General features: G+C 41.8%; 1 protein-coding gene across 1 annotated transcript in view; it reads left to right on the top strand.

Moving 5' to 3' along the window:
- LOC134301467 (A disintegrin and metalloproteinase with thrombospondin motifs 9-like) overlaps positions 1 to 12,881 on the top strand; it is a 52,915-nt gene that overhangs the window by 29,992 nt on the left and 10,042 nt on the right. Inside the window, exons 29-32 of the mRNA XM_062986161.1 lie at positions 4,861 to 5,028; positions 10,566 to 10,736; positions 10,894 to 11,094; positions 11,212 to 11,341. Coding sequence (XP_062842231.1) covers positions 4,861 to 5,028; positions 10,566 to 10,736; positions 10,894 to 11,094; positions 11,212 to 11,341 — 670 coding nt within the window. The remainder of the gene's footprint in view (positions 1 to 4,860; positions 5,029 to 10,565; positions 10,737 to 10,893; positions 11,095 to 11,211; positions 11,342 to 12,881) is intronic.

Below are 12,881 nucleotides of genomic sequence, written 5' to 3'. Positions count from 1 at the left end.
ATTTAATTTTTTTAGACACGATGATGTTATTTTTGTGAGCAAATTTAACTACAAGTAAAAGAAAGTCGAGGAATCAAACATCTGTTTCTTTATAAAGTGTTTTATTTGTAATACAGTATAATGTGTGTGTACAGAGGATTTCTGGAGCTCAGTTTGTGCTGCATCATTAATAAATCTGTCTAATAAACCCAGATGGAAGTAAAAAAAAAAAAGTATTTTTTAGTTACTGCTTTTATTTTTGTAGCTGTTTATAGTCGCTATATGAAATATAATGTATAGTATTTTATTATTTTTATAAAACATGCATAAAATACACCGACCTGGCATAACATTATGAGCACTGACAAGTGAATAACACTGATTATCTCTTAATCACGGCACCTGTTAGTGGGGGGGGGGGGTATATTAGGCAGCAAGTGAACATTTTATCCTCAAAGTCGATGTTAGAAGCAGTGAGTTGAGTGAGTTTGATAAGGGCCAGATTGTGATGGCTAGACGACTGGGTCAGAGCATCTCCAAAACTGCAGCTCTTGTGGGGTGTTCCCGGTCTGCAGTGGTCAGTATCTATCAAAAGTGGTCCAAGGAAGGAACAGTGGTAAACCGGCGACAGGGTCATGGGCGACCAAGGCTCATTGATGCACGTAGGGAGCGAAGGCTGGCCCGTGTGGTCCGATCCAACAGATGAGCTACTGTAGCTCAAACTGCTGAAGAAGTTCATGCTGGTTCTGATAGAAAGGTGTCAGACTCCATGCCTCAATGAGTCAGGCCTGTTTTGGCATCAACACAATATTAGAAAGGTGGTCATAATGTTATGTCTAATCGGTGTATAAACATGGTATTTACAGTATTGTATTTTATATAAAGAGTTTGATTGGTAGCCCAGCGGCTAAGGTACTAGACTAGTAATCAGAAGGTCGCTGGTTCAAGCCCAGCCACCAAATTGCCGCTGTTGGGTCCCCCAACCCTCAGTCGCTCTAACTGTATTCAGTCATAATTGTAAGTCGCTTTGGATAAAAGCCTCCGCCAAATGCCACAAACGTAAATGTACTGAGTGAATCTTAAAATGATAAATAGAAACTTAAATCGACTCTGAACAAAATAAACATGCGACTTAATACACACTGTAGTCCAAGATGAAATAAAAGCTAATGTAAACCAATATTGTGGTCTTTTATGTAATCATTTAAGGAAGCCAACAGATCATAATCTTGCAGCCCTAATTAGTTATTTTGTCTTCAAATGGACTTGGAACTTCTAATAACTACATTTTGCACCGGTTTTAAACTTATTTATCTTCAATTCCTTCATGAAGTTCCATGCTTTCCTGCTTCCTATGGATTAGCATTGACTGCTAACGACCATCACCCCAACTGACACTGTCCCGGAACAATACCGGAGGCTGGTGAAGGTCACAACGGGGGCCCTCACGCCCTTTGATCCAAGCGGGGCCTCCTTTAGGTCTCCCGTGCGTAATTGGAACGGACGCATTTCTGAGAAGCTGTTTATTAACAGTGTTGGAAAGTTCACGTTGGTCTTTTCCTTCTGTATGTAAGCGTGGATAAGACGTACGTAATCTGGACTGGGAACGGATTGGTTCATGAGGTTATGTTGTAGTGATAATGTACTGTATTGACGTTTATGAACATTATATTTGATGTTATATATTAAAAATAGCTTCATTTTAATCAGGAATTGGCCCTGCTTATGTTTATTATTAATCAAAACCGTATGTTATTAACCAGCACTGGGCATTGAGGCTGAATGTGTGTTCTATTAAAGTTGCTTTATAGACAGAGGCAATGTAAAAGTAAAAGTAATTACAGTAACCCAGATACAGAATAATTGACAGTAGACGAGCAGCAATTTGTGCATTTTTAAGCTTATAAAACGATCTGACATTTAAAAAGCCACAATAAAATATGAGGAAACGTCTCGCTGTTACGAGGACCACATGCACATGATGCAGCTCTCATGAAGTGGATTAATACCAAATCATGCAGTATTTTAGGGTAACCAAAGTCACATAAGGGGGTCTGAAGTACCTTATTTTATTCGTACAATTATCCAAAGGAGTGATGGTGTTTGAATTTCTGGTGACGGCTACTTTTGGGGGGACATTTCAGGTGGCACTTTGGTTGGTGATTGAGCTCTCTGGGGAAGCTTTGATGTCTGGCTTGTATTTAATAAACCTGTGGTGTAAGACGTGTTTACACTTCACCAGCTTCTTACTTTCCCATACCATTAATCATACATGTGGATACCCACTTGCTCATATATGTAACCTTAAGGATAGGCCTTTGGTTCCTTAAACTGGAAGTCCTAGAAGTTGTAATCTAGGGTTATTAATGCTTTGGTCATTAATTTTATACCTAAGGTGGCCAATTGGACATTGAGGTAGCCAGTAAACCTGTTAGGTGGTTTAGAGGAGTACCTCACGGGTGTGCTCTTGGTACCTACAGTTTGAAAACCTCCTGTTAGGGATATAAGTATAAACGTGTGACATTGAAGGTGTTACGTTAATTCTGCACCAATAGACTCTCAGGGAAAAAACATAAGTCAATTATAAGAAAAGTCTATGCTTCCAATGTGCTGCAAGAGTTTAGGGAAGGCCCTTTCATGTTCCAGCATGGTCTAGAAAGTCCAGTGTCCTGCACAGAGCTTTGGAATGAACCAGAACATCAATTGACCAACAGCTTTCTTGACCAACATCAGTGCTGGAATTCCCACAGACATACTCCTTCAGAACTTCAGGGCTCTGTTTATTTTTTATTTATTTATAGGGTCTCTTTAAGGTCCTTGTATTTATCACCCATGTTTATTTTCCTTACTGCCCTCCTGACTGCTGGGTTTCCTGCTTCTATTGGGCTCAGAACTAACATATGTAGCTAACATTACAAAATTATGATTACCTTGGATTTACCCAGAATTACTACAATATATAAACTGGTGAGAAATGACGATGCTTATTAAAGGTTTGGGACTAAAATCCCACTTGTTTGTACCTGTAACATCATTGTACTGAGAACTAAGAACTAATCCACTGCACATTCCTATAGCCACACGCCCTCCTACACGCCCTCCTTCCCCCTGTTGGATTCAGACCCCCTCGTGAACTTGACCTCTGTAAAATGGTCGGGTGCTTTAATTTGACCACGTCAAGGTCCCGAGACTCCAAAACAATGACTTGTGGTCGGTCATTTGCAGTCCTGTGGCTTGTAGTGAAATTAGTATGTACTTCTCAACGATGCTAAGTGAAACACGCCAGTTGATGTAGGTAAAAATGCAAAAATAAATCCTCAAACTCACCAGTATGGTTATAGATCCGATTTGGTTTGACTGCAGAATATTGAATACTTACTGTACACTCAGCAGGCCACAGGCGTCCAGGCCGATGCTGCGTTCTGTATGCAACAACATCTGTACATGGTTGGTCATTTGCACTGTTTGACCTTGAGGTCTGAGACCTTGGTCGTATCTAGATTCACCTTTCATGACACATATGGGAAGCGTCTACTATCAAATGTGTACTTTGGACACATTACTATTACAGATCATTGCTATATATCAAAAAATGCATTAGAAAGCTGTTGTTTTTTCCAACAATATCAGGTTGGGTTGAGCATTGGACATCCATGGCTTTGGTTTCTTTTATATACTGTTAGAAATGAGGGTTCCTCAGAAGGTTCTCTGGAGGAACCTTGAGGTAGAACCCATCCCACTTCAAGATCATATATAAATATGACACATTACTTTTACAGATCATTGCTATATATCAAAAATGCATTAGAAAGCTGTCGTTTTATCCAACAATATCAGGTTGGGTTTAATAATAGATTGGGTGCTAAATAGTTAATAGTAAATAGATAATAATATTATAATAAAATAATAATAATAAATGGATATTGACACTGACGGGTGTTCCACGATGCCTAGTGAGGCCAAGGTTTTACTTTGGTTCAAATTAAAGGATGTTGGAGAGCATCTGGGCAGCCATGGCTTTGGTTTCTGCTGTATTCTGTTAGACAAGTGGGTTCCTCAGAAGGTTCTCTGGAGGAACCTTGAGGTAGAAACCATCCCACCTCAAGATCATATACAAATATGACACAATATGACATATTATTACAGATCATTGCTATATATCAAAAATGCATTAGAAAGCTGTCATTTTTTCCAACAATATCAGGTTGGGTTTCAACCTGTGCACCCAAGTGTGCTAAATGTCCTTGGTTCAAATTAAAGGATGTTGGAGAGCATCTGGACAGCCATGGCTTTGGTTTCTGCTGTGTACTGTTAGACAAAAGAGTTCCAGAAGGTTCTCTGGAGGAACCTTGAGGTAGAACCCATTCCATCTCAAGATCATATATTAATATGACACATTACCATTAAAGCTGTCATTTTCCCCAACAATATCAAGTTGGGTTTCAGCCCTAGAGGTCTGTACTTCGCCATAGACGTACCCGGCTTCCATCCTGATACTACACCCTCATCTAAACTTCAATTAAATGGACTGGTCTTTGTGTAAAAGTATGTGCAAAGACGTTCCAGCCTCTCTTCTAGTGTCAAAGTCTGTGCACTCTTTATTTAGAGGGACTCCTTATTCTTTTCTTTATTAAGAGGTGATCAATAGAAGAATTCTGTCGACTCATTTTCTGCTTCTACAAACCATCATTTTTAATAAAAACTGTAATAAATCGTGATAAACCAGCAGCTCTGCATCCCTTCCTTCTTTCTTTGCCTCGTACAGGACCCACAATTCCCCCTCCGCTTGTTACCCACGGCCACTTTCTGACAGGTTAGGTTACGCTCGTGACTAATTGCTTCCTGGCGTGACGTTCCTCTCATTCTCGTTCTTCCACCCAGTGCTCTGCCTTCTGTGGGAGAGGGTTCAAGTACCGCAACGTAACCTGCGTCGGCCGATCCGGGCAGCCAATGGGAGAGGAGAACTGTGCTCAGCAGTCCCGCCCACAGAAACAGAAGCACTGCAAAGGTGGACGGTGCCCCAAGTGGATGACGAGCGCCTGGGGAGAGGTAAATCATCACAGGCGTTCACACACACTCCATCAAACAGACATAACAGTCGTACTCATGGCATTTCCAGATCCTTAATGGGATGATATATATGTAGTGCAGTCATAAAAGTGTTGAATTTAGGGATCCCTGGATGCCCGGGAAGCGTGACTAACAGCTTTCTCTACATATTTGGAGTGAAGGAGGTTTACTGACACGTACAGGCACATTATGTTCTGGTTGGATGGCAAAAACGTTGGTAGATCTTGTGTTGGCATTAATTTAATATTCTAAATGTCTAAAGTCATTTACACTCGTGAGGGGCATGTATGCCATCCAGATGTTCTTGTTCCTTGACTGAATAATTAGGACGCACTTATTTGTTCATATAAAGTTCAGAAGTACGTTGGAAGTGCAAAATTTGATGATGTTGGCGTCTTTGCTTCTCGTATGCAACCACAGTTGTGATTGTATTTTGTTTATAGATGCTAAAAGTAGTTCAAGCAGGTTGAGGTACTAGACTAGTGATCCTAAGGTTGCCGGTTCAAGCCCCACCATCACCAAGTTGCTACTGTCGGGCCCCTGAGCAAGGCCCTTAATCCTTAATTGCTCAAATTGTTATCAGTGATCAGTTGTATGGATAACAGCGCCATAGATGTAAATGCAAAAGAGGTTAAAGTACAGGACTAGTTACTGGAAGTTCACTGGTTCAAGCCCCACATCTGCCACTGTTGGACCCCTGAGCAAGGCCCTTAACCCTCAATTGTTTGCAGTATATACAGTCCTAATTGTAAGCTTTGGATAAAGGCGTCTGGTAAATGCTAAATATGTACATGTAATGTAAATATCCTGGGCTTCCTTTGAAGGTTTTAAAGCTTTTGACCGTTTAGGATGCTAAACTAAATGTTTTTTTTAAATAAGTGGACTTTCTTAAGCCTCCCTGAATAAACATCTACAGTTCTTGTCCTCTCCTTTTCCCCTCCTGCTGCAGTGATGATTCTCTGATAGAACCTGAAAAAGAGAGTCAAGAACGACAAAAAAACAGAAAGAACTTACAAAATCAGCCAAACCATCAGTGTTCCCACTGTGCACCTAAACATCTGGCCCTCAGGACTCTCTCTCATTATCGTCTATACTCTCAGCACTGGGAACTCTTTGGGAGGAAGCGAAATCATAAACATCTGGTACACACACCTCCGAGGTGTGCGGATATGTGTGAGGACCACAGACAGGCGCTTCATAGCTCGTCTCACGTCGGGGTAGAGTGAGGCGGAGAGGCCGAGCAGATGTGCGTTTCAGGTCTCGTGTCATAACGCAAACGTGGCAAAACGCTCGAACACTCGCTTAAAGCATGCTGAGGAACTGAGCGGTTCTTCGTTTCACAAAAAAACATACATCTATGGGCAATTTACAGTAACCAATCCAGTTTTAGCATACTTGGTGGGGCGGGGTTGGAGTACTACTGACAAACTGTGTGTGAAGTTGGTAATAAAACCCAGATTTGTTGTTTATTTATTCATTTATTTATTAATTCGTCCATCCAACTATCCATCTATCCATCCATCTACACATCCATCCATCCATCTACACATCCATCCATCCATCTACACATCCATCCATCCAACTATCCATCCATTCATCCAGTCGAAGAGTTATCCATTAAGCCAGCCAGCCATCCATCCATCCATCTACCCATCTATCCATCCATCCATCTACCCATCCATCCATCCATCTACCCATCCATCCATCCATCTTCCCATCTATCCATCCATCCATCCATCCATCCATCCAGTCATCCATTTAGGCAGCCGGTCGACCGTCCATCCATCCATCCATTCAGTCGTCCATTTATCCAGCCATCCATCTATCCATCCATCCATTCAGTCATCCATCCATCCATCCATCCATACATCTAGTCATCCATTTAGCCATTCAACCATCCATCCATCAATCTATCTATCCATTCATCCACTTAGCTTTTTATCTAGCTGTCCGTTTACTTATCCATCCAGTCGTTCATCCACCCATCTATCCATCCATCCATTCATTCATTTAGTAGTCCATCATCCAGCCATCCATCTATCCATCCATCCATTCATCCTGTCATTTGTCCATCCATCTATCCATCCATCTACTCAGCTATGTATCTACCTGTCTGTTCACCCATCCATCCTCCCACCCACCTAGCTACCTAGCTATATATCTAGCTATCCTCTTATCCATATAACAACTCACCAATCCATCTATCCATCCATTCTATTAGATACCTATTTGAGTTCTAGTCCTTCTATATATTTATCCATTTATTTATTATTCCATCCAGATCTCCACATATTTGACTGAACACTGATCTCTCCATGGTTCCTTCTATTCATTCATCTGTTTGTCTTTTCATCCAACCTTTGATTTATTTATTTATCCAATAAATCATCTCTTCAGCCACTTCAACCCACAACCCCCCCACAGCCCAAGCAAAAACCCACCCACCTACCCACTGACCCACCTTATCACCCACCTACCCACCCTGCTCACCTACTCATCTACCAAACAAACAAACGATCAAACAAAGACTTTCAGAAATTCGACTTTTTCCTCTCATATTCGTTCCAAGTCGAACAGCCTATGTTTCCAAGAATGTTCACATTCCATTTGCATCTCAGCCTCAGTGTAGCTGAAGGGGGGAGCTGAGAACTCCTTCACCCCACTCTGGTGTCCTGTGTGACCCCGGCTGTAGCCTGGTGTTTGTTAACATTATTAAGTATTGGGACACTCCTGCTAATGATTAAATTCATGTGTTTCAGACAGCACAGTTGCTAACAGGTGTAATAAATCAGTTACATAAAGGAAATAAAATGCTTCCAAATTTGCAGAAACAGTTTAGGGAAGGCCCTTTCCTGTCCCAGCATAAAATACATGCAACTTAACTCCAGTGTCCTGCACAGAACAGCTTTCGAATGAATTGGAACATCAACTGAGGCTTTCTTGACCAACATCAGTGCCCGGCCATACCAATGGTCTTGACTGAATAGGCACAAATTTCCACCTACATAATTTATAAAGGGCTTTTATTATTTAGATGACTAAAGAAATAGTGTCACAATGGGATAGTTTTGTGGACAGATTGTTCATCCATCCATCTATTCAGCTGTGGATCCATCCATCTTTTGTTCTATCCATCCATCCATCCATCCATCCATCCATTCACCTAACTATATATCCATCCATACACCCATCCACCCATCCATCCATCCATCCATCCATCCATTCACCTAACTATATATCCATCCATACACCCATCCACCCATCCATCCATCCATCCATCCATTCATCCATTCACCTAACTATATATCCATTAATCCACCCATCCATTCACCTAACTATATATCCATCCATACACCCATCCATCCATCCATCCATCCATTCACCTAACTATATATCCATCCATCCACCCATCCACCCATCCATTCACCTAACTATATATCCATCCATCCATCTATCCATCTATTCAGCTGTGGATCCATCCATCCATTCATCCATCCATCCATCCTTCAACTAACTATATATCCATCCATCTATTCACCTAACTATATATCCATCCACCCATCCACCCATCCATCCATCCATTCATCCATCCATCCATTCAACTAACTATACATCCATCCATCCATCTATTCATCTATCTATTAATCACTCAATCCATTCATTCATTTATATATCAACTCAACAACCGACCCACCTACATTCACATTTTCAGCATTTTGCGGACGCTTTTATTCAAAGCGACTTAGTATACTGTCTAAATAATTGAGGGTTAAAGGCCTTGCTCAGGGACCCAGCAGTGGCAACCTGGCAGTGGTGGGGTTTGAACCAGCGACCTTCTAATTACTAGTCCAGTACCTTATCCGCTGGTGTACAACTGCCCTGAGAATCAAACCCAGGGTATCAAAACAAGGACCTTCTGAACCGGAACATCAACATCAGCGCCCAGCCATACAACTGCTCTTCTGAATAAATGGGCACAAATTCCCTCAGGCATACTTCAACGTTCTGTGAGAAGCCTTTCTAGCTGAAAAGATCACATGAAGCTTTCTACCGCGAAGTCTGACCACATGCGTCACTACACGATGTTTGTTTCTGATCGTTTGGCGCGCAGCCGCGAGGCGGGATGTTTCCGTTCCTAACTCAGGGGTCGAGGGTTCTGGATCTGACGAGCGGATGGATGAAGAACAGACAGAGTGTTTTCGTCAGAGCCCGAGTGCTTCAGAGGGGACGTGACGTATGATAAGGCAAAGCGACCTCCTTCAAAACACGGCTGGAGTAATCAGACTAGATCCGGGACATAAATAAAACACACGGACGTCACGTAAAAACATCAGGATTAAAGTGCGCTGTGTTTTCCAGCGGCTTTTGTGCTCGCTGTACATCATCGTACGACACACATCAACCCAAACTGTTCACATCTCAGCGGTTTACACGTTTGCTTTGACCTCATATCAGTGTTTTCTCCTTTATGTGCTTAATAAAACATGACAAGGTTTATTTTTCTTTAAGTGCCTCACTTAGAAAAGACCTCGTCCTTCGATTTTTCTACAAGTGCCTCAGTAAGTGCGGCAGAAGATACAGTGACGTAAAAAATATAAATAAATAAAGGAATTTGTCTCTGATTTTACATAAAAGAGCCACAACTCACTACAGTCATTAAATTACACTTATAAATTAAATAGTAGAATAAATACTGTAGAAGCTACAGCACACAGCACAGCTACCTTAACGAATGAATGTAAACCTAGAACGTCCAGCGACCGTCCCAAATACGAAAATTCTCGTTCATGATTTGTTTTGACCCCCACCCCTTTTCTGCGCCCACAGATTGGTTGTTAGTTTTCCAAACTTAGTTACCCGAGTCGTGTTTGTAGCTGCATTTTGACTAACCGATTGCTAACTGAATTGCCGTAGGATTGCTAGGGCGCCTCACAGTGCAGATTAACCAGTACACATGAATTACATAGGGCCTTACTTACATGAGAGGGACATGTGACCTAATCGAACACAAATGCAGTATTCAGTATCACTTAGCTGTGTGTTTGTAGGGGAAGACAAGTGGTGCTGTCTACAGTTGGACAAGCTTCTTATAATCCCAGACTAGCAGGCTGTCATGCTTAAGGACACGGTTCGGTTATTTGCTGGGCAGCATCTAAGCTCATGATGATGTACAACCTGCTTGACTGTGGACGGTGTCTCAAAGATCCCAGCATCCAGTTTGTTTTTATTATATTTAAAATGATGTTGATCTCCGCCCTGGTTGAGGAGAGCCGAGAATGACACACGCCCGACTGCATCTTTTAACCTGCACCAGGCGAGTTCATATGCGGATCAGCTTTGTGTACGGAGAGCCACACCCTGATTAACGCATTATTCTTTGGCTCTGTTATGAGGTCCTGTCCGGCTCGCACCCTGTATGAACAACAGCCAATCGTTGTTCATGTAGACGCCCAACCCAGCCGAACAGTCAAACAGTGTGTGAACTTTTTGCTGACGGCGAGTTTGTGTATTTACAGTGTAGCGTAACGTGCGGATCGGGACGGCGGAGTCGCACGGTGGTGTGCGTGGGTCGTAACAGAGACGAGCTTCACGACTCTCGATGCTCGGCCCAGCACAAACCCTCGCACACTGAGCCGTGCAACACACAACCCTGTGAATTCGTCTGGATCACCGGCGACTGGACCGAGGTGAGAACGGAATAACAAATGATGCATGTAATGAGTTTAACAGGCTACTGTTTTATTTATTTATTTATTTATTAGTATTTTAACGTCTGTTTTACACACTTTTGGACATGACTAGCTGGACAATGCTGGACAGTCACATTTTGTGTTTCCTCCTCAGTGCTCGGTCACCTGTGGTCATGGCTATCGCAGGAGGTTGGTGTCCTGCAGTGAGGTGCATTCTGGAAAGGAGAATTATGAATACGGCCACCAGGCGTCATCCAACTGCCCTGGCACGCCTCCCGAAAGCTACCTGCCTTGCAGTCTGCCACCCTGTCCTGCTGATCAGACTCCCATCTGGAGAGTGGGCATCTGGGGACCCGTGGGTGTCTTTAGCTCTAATGAAATTAATAGTTGTTGATGGTAGTATTATATTGTCTTGTTATCACATGTAAACGTGTGTGTGTGTGTGTGTGTGTGTGTGTGTGTGTGTGTGTAGTGTTCGGTGAGCTGTGGCGAGGGCTGGATGGAGCGGTCGGTTCAGTGTGTATCAGAAGAAGGACAAATGAGTAATCAGTGCCCGTCCAGTCTGAGACCCGAGGGTCGTAAGATCTGCACCAACCCGACCTGTGAGTGAACACAGCAACAGCAACAACCAGGATAATTGTTTGTCCAAAACTTAAACCAGTTAATAATACTAGTTTGGGGTGCGGAATTGAACCGGAGTACCTGGAAAATATTTTTTCCCGCCACGTGATCCTGATAAAAATTATATAAAAATATAAAAAAAATTTTTTTTAATAAAACCACAAGACCCTGCAATTTTTAAAAAATCATGTAGCAAAATAATAAAAAAAATTATCATAAACTTATAACAATTATTACATATAATTATAATATAAATACATTAATTATTATTATAAGTTATTATAAACAAAATAAGTATTTTTACAAGAGTTATTTATTTTTTAATTAATAAAATTTATAATAAAATAAAATAAAAAATGAATATAGAACACGTAGAATGTATTTAAATAATCACATAATAATAATAATAATAATTTAATATTTTCAGATTTTTATATTTAGTTAATATATATATATATATATTTATATACATATATATATATATATATATATATATATATATATATATATATATATATACAGTGTATCACAAAAGTGAGTACACCCCTCACATTTCTGCAAATATTTCATTATATCTTTTCATGGGACAACACTATAGAAATAAAACTTGGATATAACTTAGAGTAGTCAGTGTACAGCTTGTATAGCAGTGTAGATTTACTGTCTTCTGAAAATAACTCAACACACAGCCATTAATGTCTAAATAGCTGGCAACATAAGTGAGTACACCCCACAGTGAACATGTCCAAATTGTGCCCAAATGTGTCGTTGTCCCTCCCTGGTGTCATGTGTCAAGGTCCCAGGTGTAAATGGGGAGCAGGGCTGTTAAATTTGGTGTTTTGGGTACAATTCTCTCATACTGGCCACTGGATATTCAACATGGCACCTCATGGCAAAGAACTCTCTGAGGATGTGAGAAATAGAATTGTTGCTCTCCACAAAGATGGCCTGGGCTATAAGAAGATTGCTAACACCCTGAAACTGAGCTACAGCATGGTGGCCAAGGTCATACAGCGGTTTTCCAGGACAGGTTCCACTCGGAACAGGCTTCGCCAGGGTCGACCAAAGAAGTTGAGTCCACGTGTTCGGCGTCATATCCAGAGGTTGGCTTTAAAAAATAGACACATGAGTGCTGCCAGCATCGCTGCAGAGGTTGAAGACGTGGGAGGTCAGCCTGTCAGTGCTCAGACCATACGCCGCACACTGCATCAACTCGGTCTGCATGGTCGTCATCCCAGAAGGAAGCTGACGCACAAGAAAGCCCGCAAACAGTTTGCTGAAGACAAGCAGTCCAAGAACATGGATTACTGGAATGCCCTGTGGTCTGACGAGACCAAGATAAACTTGTTTGGCTCAGATGGTGTCCAGCATGTGTGGCGGCGCCCTGGTGAGAAGTACCAAGACAACTGTATCTTGCCTACAGTCGAGCATGGTGGTGGTAGCATCATGGTCTTGGGCTGCATGAGTGTTGCTTGCACTGGGGAGCTGCAGTTCATTGAGGGAAACATGAATTCCAACATG

Source organism: Trichomycterus rosablanca, chromosome 24 (assembly GCF_030014385.1).
Source record: "Trichomycterus rosablanca isolate fTriRos1 chromosome 24, fTriRos1.hap1, whole genome shotgun sequence".
Lineage (NCBI taxonomy): Eukaryota > Metazoa > Chordata > Actinopteri > Siluriformes > Trichomycteridae > Trichomycterus > Trichomycterus rosablanca.
The sequence above is the reverse complement of the archived record's forward strand: the minus strand, read 5'-3'. Positions and strand labels throughout refer to the sequence as shown.